Source organism: Bathycoccus prasinos (genome assembly GCF_002220235.1).
Source record: "Bathycoccus prasinos genomic : Chromosome_1".
In the NCBI taxonomy this organism is placed as follows: Eukaryota; Viridiplantae; Chlorophyta; class Mamiellophyceae; order Mamiellales; family Bathycoccaceae; genus Bathycoccus; species Bathycoccus prasinos.
In genome coordinates this window covers 1,253,406-1,273,923 of record NC_024008.1, presented here as the reverse complement: position 1 = coordinate 1,273,923, position 20,518 = coordinate 1,253,406, and the positions used below count along the sequence as shown (strand labels likewise).

The 20,518-nt window shown below is 49.2% G+C and overlaps 7 protein-coding genes across 7 annotated transcripts; 3 read left to right on the top strand and 4 right to left on the bottom strand.

Annotated features, from left to right (window-relative positions):
• Window positions 1-51: 51 nt before the first annotated feature.
• Bathy01g06950 (preprotein translocase subunit SecY) lies at window positions 52-2,067 on the bottom strand (the record flags this gene model as incomplete). The annotated part of the gene is made up of 1 exon (XM_007515490.1): window positions 52-2,067. The coding sequence occupies one exon, from the start codon at window positions 2,065-2,067 to the stop codon at window positions 52-54; it is 2,016 nt and encodes a 671-aa protein (XP_007515552.1).
• A 182-nt stretch (window positions 2,068-2,249) lies between these two features.
• Bathy01g06940 (predicted protein) lies at window positions 2,250-3,389 on the top strand (the record flags this gene model as incomplete). Its single annotated transcript, XM_007515407.1, has 1 exon — window positions 2,250-3,389. The coding sequence occupies one exon, from the start codon at window positions 2,250-2,252 to the stop codon at window positions 3,387-3,389; it is 1,140 nt and encodes a 379-aa protein (XP_007515469.1).
• A 760-nt stretch (window positions 3,390-4,149) lies between these two features.
• Window positions 4,150-8,007, top strand: Bathy01g06930 (predicted protein; the record flags this gene model as incomplete). The annotated part of the gene is made up of 1 exon (XM_007515450.1): window positions 4,150-8,007. One exon carries the CDS (start codon window positions 4,150-4,152, stop codon window positions 8,005-8,007), a length of 3,858 nt encoding a protein of 1,285 aa, XP_007515512.1.
• Window positions 8,008-8,121: 114 nt separating this feature from the next.
• On the bottom strand, window positions 8,122-11,373 carry Bathy01g06920 (predicted protein; the record flags this gene model as incomplete). The annotated part of the gene is made up of 1 exon (XM_007515588.1): window positions 8,122-11,373. The coding sequence occupies one exon, from the start codon at window positions 11,371-11,373 to the stop codon at window positions 8,122-8,124; it is 3,252 nt and encodes a 1,083-aa protein (XP_007515650.1).
• A 129-nt stretch (window positions 11,374-11,502) lies between these two features.
• Window positions 11,503-14,613, bottom strand: Bathy01g06910 (predicted protein; the record flags this gene model as incomplete). The annotated part of the gene is made up of 1 exon (XM_007515361.1): window positions 11,503-14,613. One exon carries the CDS (start codon window positions 14,611-14,613, stop codon window positions 11,503-11,505), a length of 3,111 nt encoding a protein of 1,036 aa, XP_007515423.1.
• Window positions 14,614-14,794: 181 nt separating this feature from the next.
• Bathy01g06900 (predicted protein) lies at window positions 14,795-15,973 on the bottom strand (the record flags this gene model as incomplete). Its single annotated transcript, XM_007515366.1, has 1 exon — window positions 14,795-15,973. The coding sequence occupies one exon, from the start codon at window positions 15,971-15,973 to the stop codon at window positions 14,795-14,797; it is 1,179 nt and encodes a 392-aa protein (XP_007515428.1).
• A 483-nt stretch (window positions 15,974-16,456) lies between these two features.
• On the top strand, window positions 16,457-20,485 carry Bathy01g06890 (hypothetical protein; the record flags this gene model as incomplete). Its single annotated transcript, XM_007515515.1, has 1 exon — window positions 16,457-20,485. The coding sequence occupies one exon, from the start codon at window positions 16,457-16,459 to the stop codon at window positions 20,483-20,485; it is 4,029 nt and encodes a 1,342-aa protein (XP_007515577.1).
• Window positions 20,486-20,518: the final 33 nt, after the last annotated feature.

Sequence of the window (20,518 nt, the reverse complement as noted above, 5' to 3'; positions counted from 1 at the left end):
TTGTTTTTAAAAAGCGAGAGAGACGCAATCAATCAATCAATTTATTCATCATTAAAGTTCTTTCAAGACGACTTTCATGGACGGTACCTCCCCTAACGCTCTAATTTGTCTTTTCAGAGATAACATCGTGCTCGTACAAATGAGCATGCTCGTAAAACCGACGTTCACTCCGTACGTACCTCTCACGTACTCGTCCGCTATGGAGCACACGCACGCGATTAATCCTAACAAGACGCCGCCGAAGAATTTCGCGCCGTTTTGTAAATCCCGCAAATATTTTTCCGTTTGAACGCCAGGTCGAACGTTTGGTATTCTCGCACCTATTTTTGTGATGTATTCCGCAACTTCTTTTGGCGTATTTTGTACGTCGATGTATGAACCGGCGATGCAAAAGACGAATAAGAAAACGTAGTAACTGAAATTAGTCGGGTCGCAAATGGACACTAAAGTCTTCCCGATTGCGGCTGGCATGGCTGGCGCGACTTGTTCGCGGAAGAAACCACACAGCATGCTAAACGCGATGATCATAGTCATACCACCAGGGTTGACACGAATAGGAATCTCCGAAGATTCGGATTGGGCGGATTTCGGGAGCTGCGACGCGTCCGGGCCTTGGAAAAATTGCAGAGGGATTTTACACGTCCCTTCGTTGAGTAAAGCGGACGCGAAAGTTAACAGTACCACAAACCCAGAGATAGTCAAGAACGCCGGGTTCACCACTAAACCTCTCACGGATTCTAAAAGACTACCGGAGGAGACGAACGCTGCCGCGGCTGCCGCCGCCGTCCCGCCGCTGCTCGTCACTTTTTCTACGAAGATTGCATTCTTCACCGTCGACGCGTAGGACGCACAAATGGACATGGTTATAATCATCCCGCTTCCTTCCCCAATCCCGTAATCGGTAATTTCTTGCGCAACCCACGTGATAGTCATTGCCCCGGCGGCGAACAACATCGTTGCCGTCATATAATACAAAAAACCGGGAATCGCCATGGCGCATAAATATTTCAACTTGTGCGCCTCAATCGCTCCTAAAATCAACGCAATAATCAACGTCAAATACCGTCCTTGTTGTTTTAACTTTTCCATCCCCATTCTATCTTTCTTCATCTCTTTCATTTGAGGGTCTATGGCCATTAATACTTGCATGATAATGCTCCCAGCTACAAACGGACCTATACCTAAATGAAAAATAGTCACCCCGCCGTGTTCGGTAATCTGCCTGGCGCCTCCGAGCACGTCGCCCATGTGCGCGAACGAGGGGTCTTCCATTAATTTCTTCGCCATATCTGCCATTGGACCGGACGATTGCGTCACACTTCCAACTTTTGACGCATCAAATAATCTCGATTGGCCTATATACCCAGCTCGCAACACCGTCAACATTCCCGTACACGCGACGATTCTTCGCGTGATGTCGCTCGTAAACGGTTTCAACAGAAACCGCGCGACGGGATGCGCGTCCCTTCTCAATCCTAAATTATACCACTTCTCTTGGTCTATTCTCTCCCCGTACTCGTTCAAACTCTCCGGATCAATCGTCGATGACTCCGCGTCGAATAAATTCCGAAACCTCTCCTCGTCCGACACCGGGGCATCGTAGTTATCTTTCGGTAACAAACGCTCTAATTTGTTTTCCGCCGATAACGGTTTCGGGATGTATAACTCTTGGTCGACTTCTGCTGCGGTGTTTGTGTATTTTGTAATCTCGTTCTCACCACCTCCGTTTTCGTTTTCGTTTTCATCGTCGTCGTCGTCGTCATTTTCCTCTTCCTCGTACTCTTCAAACGACGATTTCGCGAGGCACAAGAACCCGCGATGAAGATGATGTTGATTTCCAAAAACAAAATCACCCAAGTCCTTTTTTTGACGAAAACGACGAAAATGATGATTTTGATGCGTTCCTCTTCGTGTTCTTTCGTGTTCGTCATCGAAGACTCCACGTCCTCCTCTCAAAGCAGCGGCGGCATGATTTCTCCTCCTCTCTTTTCGAGAGCAGCAACCAGAAGACGAAGAAACAGAAGAAGGAGAAGGAAGAAGACAACAACAAGGGAACGCAAAAGTCATTTTTTTCTCTTCTTCTTTGTGATGAGAAAATTTCTTTTTTTTTTCAAAAAACAACAGACAGACGAAAAAAAAGCGAAAATCAAAAATTGAATACTTTTTTGTGTTTCCGAGAAGGGCAACTCTCTCTCTAAAATACGCGCATTTAATACGAGCGTTTTTTTTTCTTCTTTTGTAGAGCGATTATGCCGAAACTGGACGCGTATTTAGCGTCGTCGTCGTCGTCCAACGAGAACAAGAAGAACAGGAAAAAGAAGAAGAGCGTTTTAGGAGACGACGACGACGATGGGAGCGACACGAGCAGCAGCAATAACAGCAGCAGCAGCAGCAGCAGCGGCGAGGACGACGACGAGGAGGAGGAAAAAAAAGAAACGGGAGGAAACGAGACCAACAAAACGAAAACCATTCCTCTTTCTCCTCCTCCGACGTACCCTGCGACGTTATTGAAACCGAAAAGGAAAACAGGGAAGGAGATTTACGACGGAATACCGAAATACATACGGGATAAAATTATCAACCCGGAAGTTTTAATAAACTGGACACCTGGTGAGGAGGAAAACGGGGAGGAGATACCTGAGCCTGAATTTGAACCCGTCCCGGCGCATCCGCCGAGACGAAAGTGTCCAGAAGGAACGGAGCTTCCGTATCCGTGGGAAAGCGAAATTGGGAAGCCGTTACCGAACGAACGATTAATACGGAAGATGCTCGGCGAACCGAAAAAGTACAGACAACCGGACGGGTCCTTAGGTCCAACGCCGAGACCGAAAAACCCGTGGACCGTGGCGAACAGGAAAGAGTTTTCCGATTTGGTGCACTACTGTCGCACGAACGGAGGATTATCTGAAGCCGACGGGTATGTAGACGGCGTCTCGTATCGATACAGCATCGGGTGCACGTGGACGCAACACAGACTGTACATGGAACAAATCCACCAATACCCAGAAGTTAACGAGCGCGGCGAATGGTTCGGCTTTGACCCGAAAAAAATCCACCCGATTGATGACGACCCGACGCACTTCATCACCAAAGCCAAAGCGGACTCGTACCGCGAGCTCGAAAAACGAGGCATCAATGGTACCAAGCTCGAAGAGATGTTTAAAGAAGAAACTCTGAACAAATCCGGCGGCTGGCACTGGGGCGATGGCACCGAACCGTCGCACACCGACGGAGGCCCAAACGACGCCAACGACGGCGAGGAACGAGACATCGAGAGCGAACCGGAGGATCCAGAAACCTCCCGGTGCCCGGAATCCCTCGAGTGGGTCGAAGAACACATCGCGAGAGAGAAAGAAGATGAAAGCCTAAGGAGAAGAGCTGAGAATTAATCCAAGGAGAAAAGAAGAAGAAGAAAGAAAAGAAACTCGCGAGGAGGAGCAAAAGCGCGTTTGTCTGTTATAAAATTATGAGTTTTCATCAGTCAAAAAACGCGTCGAGTCACATTTCGTGTCTTTTCGTTTCCCATTGCATGCCTTCTCTCTCCCGCCTTTTTTGTGCTTTTTTTTCTTCTTTTCTCTTCTTCTTCTTCAGAATTCCAAAACACCACAAAAACAGCACGGAAGAACATCCACAGCACGACTACTAAAAGAGAAAGGTATAATCATCTTTAAAGTTTCTTCTCGTTCTAGAGAGAGCAGTTATCATCTGCTCACGCGTCGTCGTTCTTTTTCTCGAAGAGAGAGATTTTTTATTCGACGCGCACCCAAAAGGCGAAGCGTCGTGTTTATTACGTCGTCTTTCTTCTTCGTCTCGGGGAGGAGGCCGCACAGCCGCCTATAATCGATCGAGATTCTTTTTTTCTCTGCTAAAGCGCGCGCACGAAAGAGTACTTCTCGAGAGAGAGCGAGAACAACGACGTACTACGAACGTAACAACGACGACGACAACAACGCGAAGCAGTCATCAAAAGCGAAGAGAACAAAACGGACAGAGAAACGACGAGAGAGAAAGAGACAGACAGAAGAGAGAAGAAAATCAATCGACGCTTCTTTGTCGAAAAAAAGTAGACCAAAACTGACCTTTGATTTCTCTCTCTCGTTTTTTACACTCACAAAACCAAAACAAACAAACAAAACAAACAACTCTACGATGAAACAGAGTTTTATGGAAAGTGGACAAAATCAACAAACAAATTCTGCGAGCGGGACACACGAAACTTCTTCTTCTGCGATTCAAACGACCGGTTCGTTAAAGTCCGGCGTACCTCTGCCGAAACCAAACTTGACGACTGGCGGGAAGAAGGTTGGTTTGAAATCGAAGAAGAATGTCGAGCAGCACAATAATTTTAACGGAAGCAGCGGCGATGCAGCTGGGACGGCGGCGAGCAACAATAACGGAGAGCATTCGCACGCAAAGAACAAAGGAAATAATACTAACAACAACGGACGAAAAAGTAGTAGTAAGAAGAACGGGGAAGCGGCGGCGACGGCGGAGAGAGCCGGGGATGGAAGCACGAGCGGGGACGTCTTTCACGACGCTTTAGCGCCGGAGGAAGCACAACAGAAAGCAGCCAAACTAAAAAAGAAAAAGCAAGTGAAGAAGAAAAAAGAGCATTCATTGGACGATGGCGTGTCGCGATTATCGTTGGAAGACGGTGCGGAGGGAACGATGAGCATTCCGTCGCCTTCGATGATGCCGGGGGGGATGCCGCCGCCGCCGCTCGGGAGACCGCCAAAGTCGCCAATAAAACCAGAACAACCGTCGAGAAAGAGCAGCGCAAAACCTCGCGGAACGCGTAAGATGGTCGCTTCGCAACCGATTGCCCCTCCACCGTTGCCATCGGGTGCACCGCCGCCGCTACCGGGTGACCCGTTGTCCGCTAACGCGGAACAAAGGAAATCGGGAGGAAAGACGCAAGGCGGAACGTACGTTCCACCTTCGCAACGAGAAGGAAGAAAATCGTCCCGAACCGCGCAAAAGTCAACAGCAAAATCACCGTTAGGGAAGAAAGCAATTACTCACGACGAAGCGAGAGGCGATCCGGATTACGATCGCAACGATCCGAATTTGATTCGAGGCGGCGCCTTGCATCATCGCGAGCAGTTTGGACACACGAGTTTGAGCGGACGCTCGAGCCCGAATCATCACGCCTCGCTCGCCGAGGAACAAGCGGCGCAAAAGCAAGCGAAGAAAGATCAGCAAAAGAAAGAGAAACCGGCGCCTCCAAAACTCACGGCTGAGCAACAGAAGCAACAAGCAACCGGGCGAGAGATTCGCAAATTTCTCGATTCCAACGATATTAACGGAGCTTTAGATGTTTTTTACGCCAAGAGAGATTTCGGTGGAATCGACGTGGAAGCTTTTAAAATTTTGGTTGCTGGGTGCGTGAAGATGGCGGCGATTCAAGACGGCTTACGGGTCGTTGAGTACGCGAAGAGTAAAGGTTTGAAGATCTCGCTTCGAAATTTTACCGGCTTACTCCAGACGATACCGCAACGTTCAAACCCGATGGATACGGCTGATTTACTCGCCGCGCTTGAGTACGTCATCGATTACGAAGACAGACGCGTTCGAAACTATCACTTTCACTTCGCAAAACTTATCGTGCAAGAGTTTCTCGAAGAAGCTTTACAAACGCTCGATCGTGTGGCAAACGCGCCGGCGTTTGGCTTGCAAGAAAACGGACTTGCTGCCATGGACGTTCGATTGGAACCACTGCGTAAACCCGGTCAAGTTGGTTTAACAATTCCCGCGCTCGCAGCCGAGATGCAAAAGAATCTCATGAAAGGTGACGCGGTCTTGCTATCGAGAACTTCCGCCACAAAGAATATCATGACGCTAGGCGAATTACCGAAACACTCTAAAGCCGCGCTCGAAGCAGCTGGCGAGAGCACGGTGAAAGCGTTATCGATGGAGCAAGGCGAAAGACCGGCGCGACGAAGCTACAACTACAGCGCCGCGGAGGAGTACGAAGCTGAAGTCTGTCAACTTGGGAACAACATTGCCGTCCGTTTACTCGGCGTCGACCCGAGAGACGCCGCGAGCATTTCTGGTTCCGGTTGGCGCGTTGATAAGTTGGCGAACAGAACGAGTTACTTGCGTCAGTTGAACGCGCTGCAAGATTTGATGGAGATGAAGGGGCCAGTCGGCAACAAAGCCGGAGTCGATCCAGGAATTCGAGACATTTTACTCGCTGGATGGGATAACAACAAGAAGGCTATTGAATCCATTCCAGATTTATGCGCGGCTGAGTTGAACGGGGAAACCATGCACGCGGCTACAAAGCAACGCATGCTCGACATGGCTCAAGATATTCCTGCGATGCAGCACATGAATAAGTCGCAACACGAGGCCTTGCGAGCGGCATTGTTCCAACGCATCACATTGATTCAAGGCCCGCCGGGTACAGGTAAAACGCACACCGCGGTTGCGTTGGTGCAAATGTGGCTGAAGTGTCGCACGATGCCGATTCTGTGTACATCTGATTCGAACATTGCAGTGGATAACTTAGTTGACGGTTTGTCGCGAGCAGGGGTTCGTGTTGCGCGTATTGGTCGTCCAGAAGCCGTGCGTCAAGACCTGATGCCGTTTATGGTTGAATCTATCGCCGGAATCGAACCAGGCTCGAACATGTCGAAAGATCAACAGTATCAAGCCATCAACGGAGTTTTACGACGAGCGGAAGTTATTTGCGCGACGTGCGCGGGTGCCGGGAGCGATATCCTCGAACGATTTTCCTTTGCCGCGTGTCTCATTGATGAAGCCACGCAAGCGACGGAGCCGGCAACGGTTGTGCCCATGACAAAAGGCTGTAAACAAATCGTCCTCATCGGTGATCAAAACCAGTTACCGCCGACGATTATTTCCCGCGATGCGGACGAACGCGGTCTCGGAACGAGTCTTTTTGAAAGAATGCTTTCGCGCGGTATTCGAACATTTATGCTTAAAGTGCAATATCGTATGCACCCGGCGATTGCAAAGTTCCCATCGCAGCAATTCTACAGCAACGAGTTACTTTCCGGTACGCCTCCTTCGCAAAGGCGAGCGCCGCAAGGGTTCGATTGGCCAGTACCCGCAGTGCCGTTGGCGTTTGTTGATTGCCCGGAAGGTGAAGAACGATCTGATGGCGCTTCGCAAATGAACACGATTGAAGCGCAAAAAGTTGTAACGCTGGTGAAGAAGTTGATGGCTGAACACGAAGTTTTAGCGTGCGATATCGGTATCGTTTCACCGTACGCCGCGCAAGTGCGAGCGATCAAAAAGCTTTTGCAACCCAATGCGGTTAAACGAACGAGATTTGACGCACCAGCCGCACCAGACTCCGATGCCGCCATCGAAGTTTGTTCCATCGATGGTTTCCAAGGTCGAGAGAAAGAAGTTATCGTATTCTCGTGCACGAGAGCAAACTTGATGGGTAATGTCGGTTTCTTAGCCGATCGCAGACGCGTAAACGTCATGTTGACCAGAGCGAGAAGAGGTTTGATTATCGTCGGGCACTTGAGAACTTTGCGAGGAGAACCAGAAGTTTGGGGACCGTGGTTAACCTGGGCCGGCGAAAATGGTTTAATCTGCGGTTTGTCCGCCACGGATGCCGACGCTGCGAACAGTTTGGCTACGATTGGTATGAGTTCCTACGCCGAAATCGGAGGCAGCGGTGTTGGCGAAACTGTCAACACTAGTGCGATGCTCGTTCCGTCGGCGTGGGCAGACGATTCCAAGAATACTGGCATGCACCGCATCGAATCTGGATCGAAGCTCGTTCAAAGAGAACACATCCCGGAAGCGTGGGACGATAGCGACGACGAGAACGCGGACGTGGACGCCATCGTACCGAGCGCGAGCGTGAGCTCGTTTGTTACGAGTGCGATTTCGACGGATGACCAAGATCCTGATTCTGCCTGGGATGAAGATGATGAAGACGACGACGGCGGTGAGGAAACAGCAACAACTACTTCGGTTGTGACTTCTTCGACGGATGAAGAAGATGGCAATGACGATGAGGCGTAAAAGAGAAAGGGAGGGGCGAGAGAGAGAGAGACAGAGAGAGAAAGAGAGAGAGAGAAGAAGAGAGGAGGTGGAGGTGTTTGCGTTGTGATTACAATATACTACATTGATTGAAATTTATTTCTTTTGCTTTTTGCTCTTCTTCTTTTCCTTCTTTTCCTTCTTTTCCTTCTTTTCGGCTTTCTTGCGCTTTTTAGTTCTGTCGATTTTGTTCTTTTGTTCTTCGTCGTCGTCATTAAATCGAACTTTTGTGCCTTGGAAATCGACAATATTGGTGTGCGTACTACCTTCACCGTTACCGTTCGCCATGGAAGGTGGTCGACCACCACCGCACACGGCTAACACGAGCGCGTCCAAACCTTCCTTATCCGTCGCTCGCGAAGCGGTAATCTGTTTCTCTTTTAAAGACCGGAGGACTGTGCGTAAATCAAACTCAGCCTCTCTTTGCGCTTTCCGAGCCGGTTGTAACGCCAAATTGCTGTGCATTTCCTTTGCCTTTTCGCGCGATCCAAGAACGGCTCGAGAAGATCGACTCAACATTTTCTTTTCGAAAAGTGGAAGAGCGTAGTTGAAACCGTTCACGGAGCCGTGTTTTCCTACACCTTCGATGAGCGTATCAGCGAATAAGACCGCGTCACTGATGGCCTGATTCGCACCTTGCGCTTTGAATGGCGTCATCGGATGCGCCGCATCACCAATGATTGTTACGCGACGAGAAATGCTCGCTTTCGGACGAAGGACGTCAGTTTCTAACAACTCGCGGTCGTAGACAGGGTAGCCGCTCATGCAATTTAGCGGAGTTTTTGTCAGCATCTCTGGAATGGGATCGTGCCAATTCCCGCATCGTCTGGAGATTTCAGCCTTCAACGTGCTTGCATCTCTTGTGTACTTTCTCGCCGTATCTTCTGAGCACGGGAACGAGAGCTGCCACATCGTTGAATTTTTCGTGAATGGCATGGCGTAAATCCGCGTGGTCCCGTCTACGGTTTCAAAGATACGACGCTTCGCCAACGGGATTTTCAGTATCTCGTCGTTAACAATACCTAAGACTACACACAAACCGACGTAGTTTAATCGGTCTCCCGGTAATTCCAACTGACGCCGGACGGTGGAGAAAATACCATCCGAGCCGATTAATAGAGCGCCTTCAATTTTCGTATCGTCGATGAGAGTCACGGTGACTTTATCTTTGTCGCTATCGTCGTAACTTTTTAACTTGCTATTCCACCGAATCGTATCCGGACGCACGGCTTCGAGAATTCGTTGGCGAAGTACCTGCCTCGGTATGTGAATGAATCGACCCGAGTTTTGGACTTCTTGCCTGTCCTTGCTCTTGACACCAAACGCCTCGCCAAAGAACCCGATGATTTCGCCTTGCTGCGAGAACGTATAGTGCGAAGTGGACGGTGCATCATCTCCAGAGATATCGACGCCCATCGCTTGCATTGCATCCGTCGCTTGCACCGTGAGACCGTACCCTTGAGCCCTGGAATCAAAACTCGCATCCGATTCCAAGACGACAACATCGAATCCTTTCTTTTGAAGCGACACTGCTAAAGCCGCGCCGCCGATGCCGCCGCCGGCGACGATGATACGACCGCACTCGGATACGTCTACGTTTGCGTCGTAAACGTCGTTGGTGGCCGAAGACATTCGCCTTTGTTGTTTCAATTGTTTCACAACTGCCGTTTGATTGGCTTTTTGAAACGCCCACTCTAAGTTATCTAAATCTTCTTCACCGAAATCGTCCATAATTCGTTCCACCACTTTCGCCATGGAGCTAAATAATTCGTCGTCCACCTTGCCGGCGTTTGCAAACGTCCACGCCACGTTCGTAATATCCGTCGCGGTAAACTCATTCACGCGTTTCACCGCCGCTCGCGCTAACGACGATACTAAATTATCGTCCAACTTACCAGCCTTATCGTACGTCCACGCTAGATTTGCTATATTCGGTGCATCTAAATCGTCCAAGCGCGATTTTAAGAGCGACACTTTCACCGCTTCCAACAACTCCACATCAAACCTACCTAATTTCGAAAACGACCAGGTCAAGTTTACGATATCTTGCGTGTTAAAATCGTGCAAGTATTTTTCTGCCATTCGAGCTAGGACAGTAAACAGCGCGTCGTCTAAGTGACACGCTTTCCCGTACGCCCATGCTATATTTGCGATATCTTGTGCGTTGAAATCCGTTCCGTTGTTTGCAAACATTTTACGCTCGATGTTTTTACCAAAAGTGGTGAAAAGCTCTGCGTTCAAATGTCCAGCTTTGGCAAACGACCACACTGAATTCGACAAACCTTGCGCGTTCAAGTTTCCCATGTGTCTTTCCGCGTTCTTTGCTAAAGTAGTAAACAACTCGGCGTCGTACTGCCCGGCTTTCGCAAACGCCCAACACAAATTTGAGAAATCTTGCGCGTTGAAACGATCCATATTTTTCTGGGCCGTCTGCGCGATTGTTCGGAACAAAGTAGCGTCAACGTATCCAATCTTTGATAAAGCCCATGCCGTGTTCGATAATCCTTGCGAGTTGAAACCGTGCAATTGACCATCGATAGCTTTTGCTAACGCCTTGAACAATTTTGCGTTGTCGCACTCCGCCGTGGCGAACGCCCAAAATACGTTCGTAATCTCTTGCGAGTTGAATCTGTCCATCTGTTTCTCCGCCATTTCCGCCAAGTTCGCAAACATTCCCGGGTCAAAATATCCGCTTTTTGCAAACGCCCACGCTATGTTTGCTATTTCTTGACCGTTACACTCCGCCAAATGCCTCCCGATAGCTTCCGCTAACTGCTTCACCAGCCCGTTCTCGTCGCGAGCGCCGACGCCACATTTCGCGACGCCGTGCGCGATATTCGCCAATTCTCTTCCTCGTATGCCAGAAGAGTCGCTTGCTATAACATCTCTCGTGCGCTCGACCAGTAACGCTAACCCATCTTCGTGCTCGCTTTGCCAATCGCTACTAAAACTACTCGCGCTGGTGGTGATTCTTCCCAATAAATTCCAAAACGCCGACAAGTGAATGTGGTTGAACCGCTTCCAGTGTTTTCGCGTGAGCTCGAACATTTCGCGCAAACTCTTCGCATTTTTAATGTTGGCCGTTAACAGCGCCGGCGATGGTCCGTTTATGTTGTTGTTATTATTGTTGCCACCACTCGCGACGGCGTTCTTCTTCTTCTTCTTCTCCTCTTTCGTCGGAATTGGAATTGGATTCAGTCCGGCCTCTTTTCTCGCGTCCGCTTCGCTCATGCCTCGCTCTTCCACGAGCTGTTTCGCTTTCAATTTCATCCGCTCTTTCTTGCCCATCTTTTTCTTTTTCTTTTTTACATCTTTTACGCCGTCATCGGCATCGTCGGCGACGCTCATCGCGCCGCCGCCCGTCGATGGTGATGCGTGCAACGCAATGAGTGAAGGAAAGTACGAGAGTGTTTTACAGGTGAATTTTACTGCTAGAGCCTAGATGTCTATATGCGAGTATAATTTTCAACTCTACACTTAACCGGCCATCCCGTCTCTCCACGCGACGTTTACACAATCTCCCTCCAAGAACGATACCGATGCTGATTTACCATCACCTCTCAAAACAGTTTCTTTGAATTTTGCGTAAGGCGAGGAGGCGATAGTTTCCTCCGCGTTTCTCGCGAACGCGTAGGAGTCTTGCAACCGCTTTTTGAGTAACGAGACCGAGGTAAAATCGTCGCCGTGAACAAATGAACATCCGTTTCCATTCGCTTTCGCGATACTACTATTAGCATCGTCTTTAAAAATCGATGAGAGGAGCTTTAGAAACTGCATTTTCAAATCGTACTTTGACGCGCGAGGTGGTTTACCTCGCCCAGATATTGCCAAACCAGTTCGTCCGTCGTGGACGCGCGCGATGGTATCGTACGCGCACCAGGATACAGATTCGTCAGATTCGCCGACGTCGGCGCGAGCGCGAACGGATCGTTCCTTGAACTCGATCGATATAGATGCCATCTGAGTGCATAAATGTTTCGTAGCTTTGTTTTCATAATTCTTACCGTTCAACGATGGAGAAGAGCAGCACGTGCGCCCGTACGTTGCTTCAAACAGGCGGTCACCGTCATATTTTCTCGAACACGCTACACTACTCAGCACTATTGGCTCTTTGATAAACGAAGCCGTTAAAATCGATCCTTGAACGCCACGTGCACACCAAATCGCGATCTTATCCGAGCACGAAAGCGTTTGTTTGGGATTCCCGATTGCTTCGCGAACACCCCCACGTAAAACAACACATCCTGGTGGTACTTTCTCGTCATCGATGGTATTATGGGCTGAGGAGACGTTAGTGCCTTTACGTGTCGCGTGCGGAAAGCAACTTAACGAGCTTTCCAAGTTCAGACTCGCTGAACCACACGGTGCACTTGATACGTACAAGTGTATCTCAACGTCGTCGCGTTTGCGAAACCATCCATCGTTCATCTCCAAAACGCTAAAGTTATTGTCATCGTTATATTGTACCGCAGCGCCCGAAGATGCCATTTTACCACCAGGAACACTATCATTCATCTCCGCGTACAAATAACGCAGAAAGTTCCGTCGCGCAAGAATTTCTGCGTGCGAATCGCGAATGACATCATCTCTGCTCGATACAAATGCAGATCCTGCTACGTCTGGTGGTACGAATTTTGTTCCAACACCTAAACTTGCGACTTTTACGCGAGAGGTGCTCTTCTCATACGCAACAAAGGCAGCAAAGCACGCCGCACCTTTGGCGTTTTCATAATGCCTTTTGCAATATCGTTTATACGTACCAAACGCATGCGACGCGATCCGATTACTTTTTAAGCGAGCGGCGGCATCTGTATTGTCACCGCGCTTAGTCGCTTCGAGCGCTCGCGTTTCACACTCCTGGGCATCCCAAACACCGTCCGGTTTAGGTTGATACTGAGTATGAGACGTATCATCGTGATCACAGTCATCCTCATCGCTACTTCCTCCATCGATTGCGGCGTTTCCATGTCTATTTCGACACAAGTTTGTCAGTGACGTTAAGAAGTCATCCGATATATCGTTCCCGTGTGCCCAAATCGTTCGCATCGGCTGACCGTTATTCAAACGCATTTCCATCGCACGAAGTAATTCGTGCGCACCTTCCTCGTTGAAACCGACATGATCAACGTGTACCTCGACGAGCGTTTCTTCGAGTGTAATGAGCTTAGCGATGAGACGCACACCAGCGTTCCCTATTGGATTCCCTCCTATGTCTAAAATTTCTAATCCCCTAATACTACTATTACCGCTTAAACGCTCCTTCGTTCGCGCAGTAAACGCGTCAACGATAGATTGAGCACCAATTGGACCTATTTTATTCCCATAGAGAGCAACTTCTAACACACAGGTATGCTTTGCAAATAGTTCGGATAAGTGCGCGCATCCCTCGTCATTAATATCATTGTGGTGTAAACCGATGGACTCTAAAAAGGGCATTCGCCTTAGAATTCTCGGCGCGATCACCTCGCACCCGACGCACCCGAAACCAACTTCACCTAAACTTCGCATGGCTTCACCTTTTCGATTTTGTCGACACTTTTCGTATAAACCGTTGAACGCGCACAGTGCGAGTAGTCGCTTACACCAAGACGATGAGAACCCCGGATTTCCATCGCACATCAATTGTAAGGGAGATGAAAACGACGCGTCGTTATTTTCCTTTTCACAACAATGCACGGAAAACTTCTCAAAAAACTGTTTGAATCCATTCTCGGTTATGTTGTTGTTCCGCACATCCACAGCGTTTTTTAATATCACGATATCCTCGAACAGACGCATAAATATGCCGTCGGTCACGTTGCAATTCGAAACTCCTTCCTTCTTCAGTCTCCTTCTCAAATATCCAACCGCGTTTCTTTCCAACGCCTCTCCCAGCCTTCCAATCGCCGCCGCCGAGAACGTCCCTCCTGAACAATTTACGTCCGTCAACACGCACGAACTGCCCGTATCCTCGCAAAACCTCAGAACCGCATCTATGGTCCTATCTGTCAACCGTTTATTGTTTCTTAAGTTCAACGCTCTCAAACGCTTCAACGATGAAGGCGACGCCAAAAGACTTTCCACGAACGCGTCGTCCACGTCGCAGCTGGACGCGTTCAATCTCTCCACGCGAACATTTCTCGTCCTCCTCAAACACTCCACGAACTTGTCGCATCCTTTCTGATTCCTGAACGCCTTCTCGTTTCCACTCACGTTCATCTCTCGCAAGCGCTCTAGAATTGTGTTTTTCTTCTCCTCCTTTTCGTCCTCGAACAGACTTTCCAAAAATAACGAACTGTTGTTGTTGTTGTTCTCCTCTTCTTCTTCCTCGCACGACGACGACAACACTCTCACGCTCGAGACGTTCAACGCGCGACAACAGCGCGTGTTATTATTATTATCAATCGACGACGATTGAAATATCAACCGAATGCAACTCTTAAACGTTTTCCAAGAATCAAATTCGCAATCTTTCAAGTTCACCATCGTTTCACCAAAATCGTTTCGTTCAGTCGTGCGCTTTTCGAGAAACGCTTCGAGGTTGGTTTCCTTCGTCGCGAGTTTGTTTCCCTTCTTACGTTTAGGACGGTGAAAGCGTTCGTTGTTCATTCTTTACGACGATTCAGACGACGACGACGAAAAGGCGCACTTCGACATCATTTTGAGCGGCAGAGAGAAGCGTAGTATTATTTGAGGAACGAGGGAAGAGTGATGTGTGAATAATGCGTGAAGTGAAGAGTATCGACTCTAACACGACAACAAAAGTACGCGTAGAAACGTCTTAATAATTTCAATCGTCTTCCTCCTCCTCGTCGTCGTCGTCATCTTCTTCCATATCTTCCTTACGGTCGGCTTTTACGAACGGGTCTTCCTCGTCTTCCGAGTCGTCCATGTCTTCGTCCTCGTCCTCGTCCGAATCGTCGTCGTCGGTTTCCCACTCTTCGCCTTCGCTATTGTCCTCGTCGAAATCATCCTCTTCGTCGCTCTCGTCTTCTCCACCACCCCCGACGACTAAATCGTCTAAAACGTCCACTGCCTCGTGGTATTCCGCCGCTGGTATACCTCGTTCGTCCTCGTTTAACCTCGCGTTTTCGTTTGCGTCTTGCACCTCGTCTCGCGAACTCGCGTAGAGCAACAAGTCTAACCGTCCCATGAGGTGCAACAGAGGTTCTCGTTGCGCCGTCCGCGCGTTAATTTGTGATTGTAAATGCGCCAACGTTCTCTGCGCGTTCGGCGAGACGCTGGCAAACCCAGCGTGTCTCACCAACGTCGCTCGGCACCACTTGGCCAACCGTTCCCCGCGATTCGGTTTGTCTTTCATGTTATCGAGGCATACGCTCAAAAGTTTCATCGCCAGAGGACCGCTCAAGCGCCCGACCGTGGTTTCAATCACGCGTTTATCGTGCACGGAGAAGCACCTTTCCAATAACTGCACGTCATCCGCGGCTAACGCTTGCGCGAGAAGCGTCGCCAAAGAGTCCGCTTTCGGTGGCACGAACGATGGTGCCGCCGTCGCGTCTTTATCGTCGTCGTTCTTCGTCGTCGTTGTCTTCTTTTCCGAGGTGGTGGCTCCACCCCCATTGACGGAAACTTCCAACGCTCTCACTCGCTCTCCGAGCGTCCGCATGTCGTCGTCGTCGTCTGTTTCCTCTTCAAATTCTTCTCCGTTTTTGTTGTTGTTGTTGTTATTACCATCGTCGTCTACTTCTTCTTCTTCTCCTTCTTTTGTTCCTCTTTCTCCTCCTCGGCTTTTCCTTTTCGATTTGCTCAAAGTGCTGCTCTTCTTCTTCCCCGGCGGCTGATGATGATGATGATGCGATTGATTTATCTCGTCCTCCTTTTCGCCGCCTCTTTGTTGTACTACTAATACTTGTTCCTCTCGTTCCCGAGAAAGAATAGGAGGAATCCCATCGATGACGTGAACGACCTTGTTGTTGTTCGTGCCGCTCTGCTTCCGTCGCGACGACATCTTCTTCTTAAATACCTCTCTTTTTGCCGTTGTTGTGCACTCTCTCCCTTCTTCTTCTCTCGCTTAAAGAATACTTACTACTAAGTGTGTTTTGGTGTCTTGACAAATTATTCGACAGCCAAAAAGAGTGAAGAAGAAGGAAAAGACGAAAAAAAAAAATCAAAAATTTTTTTTTTTCTCTCGTCGTCTGTTCTCAAATATCTCGTCACTTTCATCAGCTCTTCTTCTCTTTCGAGAAGAAGAAGTTAAAGAGAAGAAGAAGGAGAAGACGAAGAACACAGAAGAACCACAAAGAACCACCTCATCTCTTCTTCTCGAACCACACTTAAGTACACGCAACAAAAGTGATCATGCGTTTAAAAGACGAGGAGGCGTGGAGGAGGCTACAAAAAAATTAGTAATTTGAAAACGCGCGCAAACAGATTTTGCGCAAAAAGCACGGAAGAAGAAGAAAAGAGAGACAACGAAACTTTTACGACGACGATGACGGGCGAACAACAGCACGAACCACCAGGAAAGCCGACTTTATTATCGACGTGTTTCCTGTGTTGCAAACCGAACTTCGTTCCGAAACGACCTCGGAAAGTCGTCCAGGACGTCCTCGCGTCTTTGCAAAAAGACGAGTGGCTCGGTCCGATTTTTCTTCCCAACGACGTCCACTCCAAACGAGTCCACCAGTCGTGCGGTCTGTGGTGCCCGGAAGTGTATTACGACCACGAGAAAGAACGACTGAGGAAATTACCGGACGCGATTCAACGGTCGAAGAAAATTCCGTGTCATAAGTGTAAACAGAAAGGCGCGGCGATCGGGTGCGTCGTTCCGGAATGTCCGAGGAGTTACCACTTGATTTGCGCGCACGACGATAAGTGCGCGTTTAACACGAGCACGTATTCGTTGGCGTGCCCGATGCATATTAAACGGTTGACGAGTAAAAACGCAATCGAGTGGACGAATTTCGCACTGGAGGAGTTGTTACATCCCAAAGAGGAGGAGGAGGATGAAGGAAACGAAGACGCGTTGGAAAGAGATTCGGAAGACGAGTTTAACGGTGAGAACAAAAGAAACAACGCCTCGAGATTTAGAGTTTCGAGAACAATCGCGGACGACGGTATGTCGTACTTGCCGTTAGCGGCGGCCAGAGCTGGCGCAGAGATTAAACCGAGAGGGAATAAAGCCGCGCGATTCGACCACACGTTCGCGCGAAGTCGCGAGGCTTTGATTCGTAAATCCGTCCAAGACGCCGAACGGAGAGAACGGAAACGGAAAGAAAACGAAATAGACGAGATTATTCTACACGCGAACAACGACGAGTTGGCGTTTCACAAACGAGAGAAAAACAGAAAAATGAAAGATACGACGCGGATCGAACGCTTCACCGTCGGAGGCGGGAGTGTAAATACGGAAACGAACACGTTTGGCCATCCCGACGGGTGGGATTCCATCGCCGGTAACCCGGAGATTATACACGCGTTGAAAGAAGTGACCGTTTTACCGTTGTTGTATCCAGATATTTTTAAAGGCGTGGGTGTGAATAAAGCGCGCGGGATTTTACTCCACGGCGCGCCTGGGACCGGGAAAACCGCCGCCATTCGCGCGTTGGTTGGCGCGGTTGCGAAGCAGAATATGAAGAGAGTCAACGAAGGCGGCGGCGAAGACCAACAAAAAATAACCTTCTTTTGTCGCAAAGGCGCGGACTGCTTGGGTAAATATTCCGGCGAAGCAGAAAGAACGTTGCGATTGATCTTCGAAGAGGCGCAGAAATGCGCTCCGAGTGTCATATTCTTTGACGAAATGGACGGATTAGCTCCGAACCGAGCGAACCAAGCGAGCGATTCGTCCAACATTCACGCCTCGGTCGTGACGACATTATTATCGTTAATGGATGGCGTTTCCGATCGCGGACAAGTCATCGTCATCGGCGCAACAAATAGACCAGACGCTATCGATCCAGCGTTGCGACGTCCCGGTCGGTTCGACCGAGAAATCTTATTCTCGTTGCCGAACGAAGACGCGCGATTCGAGATTTTAAAATGCCACACTTCGAAATGGACGCCCAAACCGCCTACGGATGCAACATTGCGTTGGGTCGCGAAGGAAACGAACAACTGCTCCGGTGCCGATTTACGCGCGACGTGTAACGCGGCGTTGATCTCATCCTTGATGCGGTTTTTGCGAAATCAATTGTTAGTGAATCCTCCGACGATTACTCGCAACGTTCACAAAGCGAAAAAGACAAAAAACAAACTCCTCAACGAGTGTTTCCAGAGCAGAGACGAGTTAATGGCGATGTTTGACCACGCGTTACCGGAGAACGAAACGACTAAGAAACTCAAGAGTTTCGTCACGAAACAGCACGAGACGGACGTCGTTCGTCACGTCGGTCGCGAGTTGACGTTGCGAGGCTGGGACGCGTTGGGCACTCGCGTGGAAGTGTATTGGTCCCGAGCGAACACGTTTCGTCGGTGCACGATATCCTCGTTCGATCCTACAACTTTGCGACACAGATGTGAATACGATGACGTCGAAGGTTCGATGTTTCGAAACGGCGAGAAGATTATCCGCGAGGAGTGGTTACCTTTGTTTCGTCCCGGGACCCTGGTGAAAATTTTAAAAGCTGAAGACGAGGATCGAGAAATTCTCGACGAGGCGAAACGGAACACGATTATTGAAATCGCCGTTCGCGCGAACGCGTTGAAGAAACGACACAAAGAAAGTTTAGAATCCTTCGTGTTGGCGCAAAGCAAAGGCGAAGTAAAAGGTGTGGAGCGCGCGGATTGGAGAGTTGGTTTGGAAAAGCACAGCGGGAACAAGGCGTCCTCGAGAAGGTCGTCGGCGTTCGCGCGCGCGCCGGTTGGAGAGGCGTTACCGAACTATTTAATCGGCACGACAAAACTTCACGAATGCATAACGTCGGCGTCCAAACCGATGAAGAAAATAGGTGGATCTTTGAGTAAAATTCTGTTCGCAAACTGTCCGGCGCAAACGTCTTTACTCGGATTAGCGAGTCTTCAATTACAGTTGGATCCGGTGAAAGTCGTGTGTCAAATCGACTTGGCGTCCATCCTCGAACGCGGCGACGGCGACGCGTTGATCGGCACGCAAAGAATATTGAGCGAAAACTTGGTGAAATTAAAAATCGCCGAAGGCGAAGACGAAGAAGACAACGTCATTCTTTTGCTCTTACCAAAACTCGAGACGTGGGCGCTCGCCGCCGAGATGCACGAAAGCGACAGGATGGAAGGAGGGGGAGGGGGAGGCGTTTTAACCACCTCCAAAGCATGGGATTGCGTCGCGCAAACCGTGGACGACTGTCGCGGGCGGGGTATCGAGAACGTCTTCCTTGCCGCGACGTGTGCGTTTGATTCGAAACATTTACCGAAATCCATGCGCGCGTTTTTTACGACAAAGACGTATTCAAATGTCGGCGACGTGTTGGACTTGGATGCGTTGAAAATGAAGTTGGCAGAGAACGTCGTCTCGGCTTCGTTCGTTCCCGTGTTCTTTCGAGAACTTTTACGGTTAGAAGAAGAACAAGAAGAACAAGAAGAGGTTGAATACGAGGACGAGGACGATCACGAAGAAGAGGAAGAACAAAAAGAGGAAGAAAAGGAACGCTCCGATTTCATCTTACTCAAACGTCTTCAAAAAGAAAACGACGACATCAGTTCCGAGTTGCGCCTGTTAACCGCGCACTTAGTCCGTTTAGACCGCTTGAAACCGTTTTTTGAGAGCGAAGCTGGCAGGTTTTGGAGAGACGTGGACGCGAACACGTGCTTGTCCTCTCTGGACGAATTCGTGGAGTCGTTACAGTTGGCGACGGCAAAAATCACGCGTGGCCGCAATCCAAAGTTCATCTTAGGTAACGGGAAGAAGATGGCGTTGCGAAGCGCCGCCTCGTATTGCCTAGATTTGACCGAGGAGTTCATCGTCGCCAGAGGTTTACGACAAATGCAAAAGAAAAGCGACGAGACGAAGAAACAGTTGACGATGTTGAAAGCAGCGGAACCTTTGAACGACGACGACGAGGATGGAAAAGAAGAACAAGAGAACAAGAAGGAAAATAATGTTCAAGTGAAAGCGACGACGACGACGACTCGAAAGCGCAAACGCAGAACATCTTCCTCTCTCCGTCATCGCTCTGCGCCAGGAATAAACGCGACGATTAAAATCAAACGTACCGTGTTACAACCGATACTAAAAGCCGTGGCGGAAAAGATGATGTTCGTTACGTCCTCCACGACGACGACACCGACTCATCTCACCGTCGAAGACGTCTTGCGCGAGAGAGACTCGCTCTCGATAACTCTCGCTCGCCGCGCGAAGCTCGCCGCCGCGAGAGCCTTCGAGAAGAGAAAACGTTTCTTCTTCGCTTTTGATAAAACAAACAACGAAGAAGATACAGACGAAGAAGACCGGATAGTGAAGAAAATCAACGAAGATAGTGCTCGCGATGATAGCGACGATAGCCATTTAGCTCTCATCCTCCGTTCCATGATGGATGGTATTTTATAAATTGAAACATTTCTTTTTACTTTTTTTAATTAA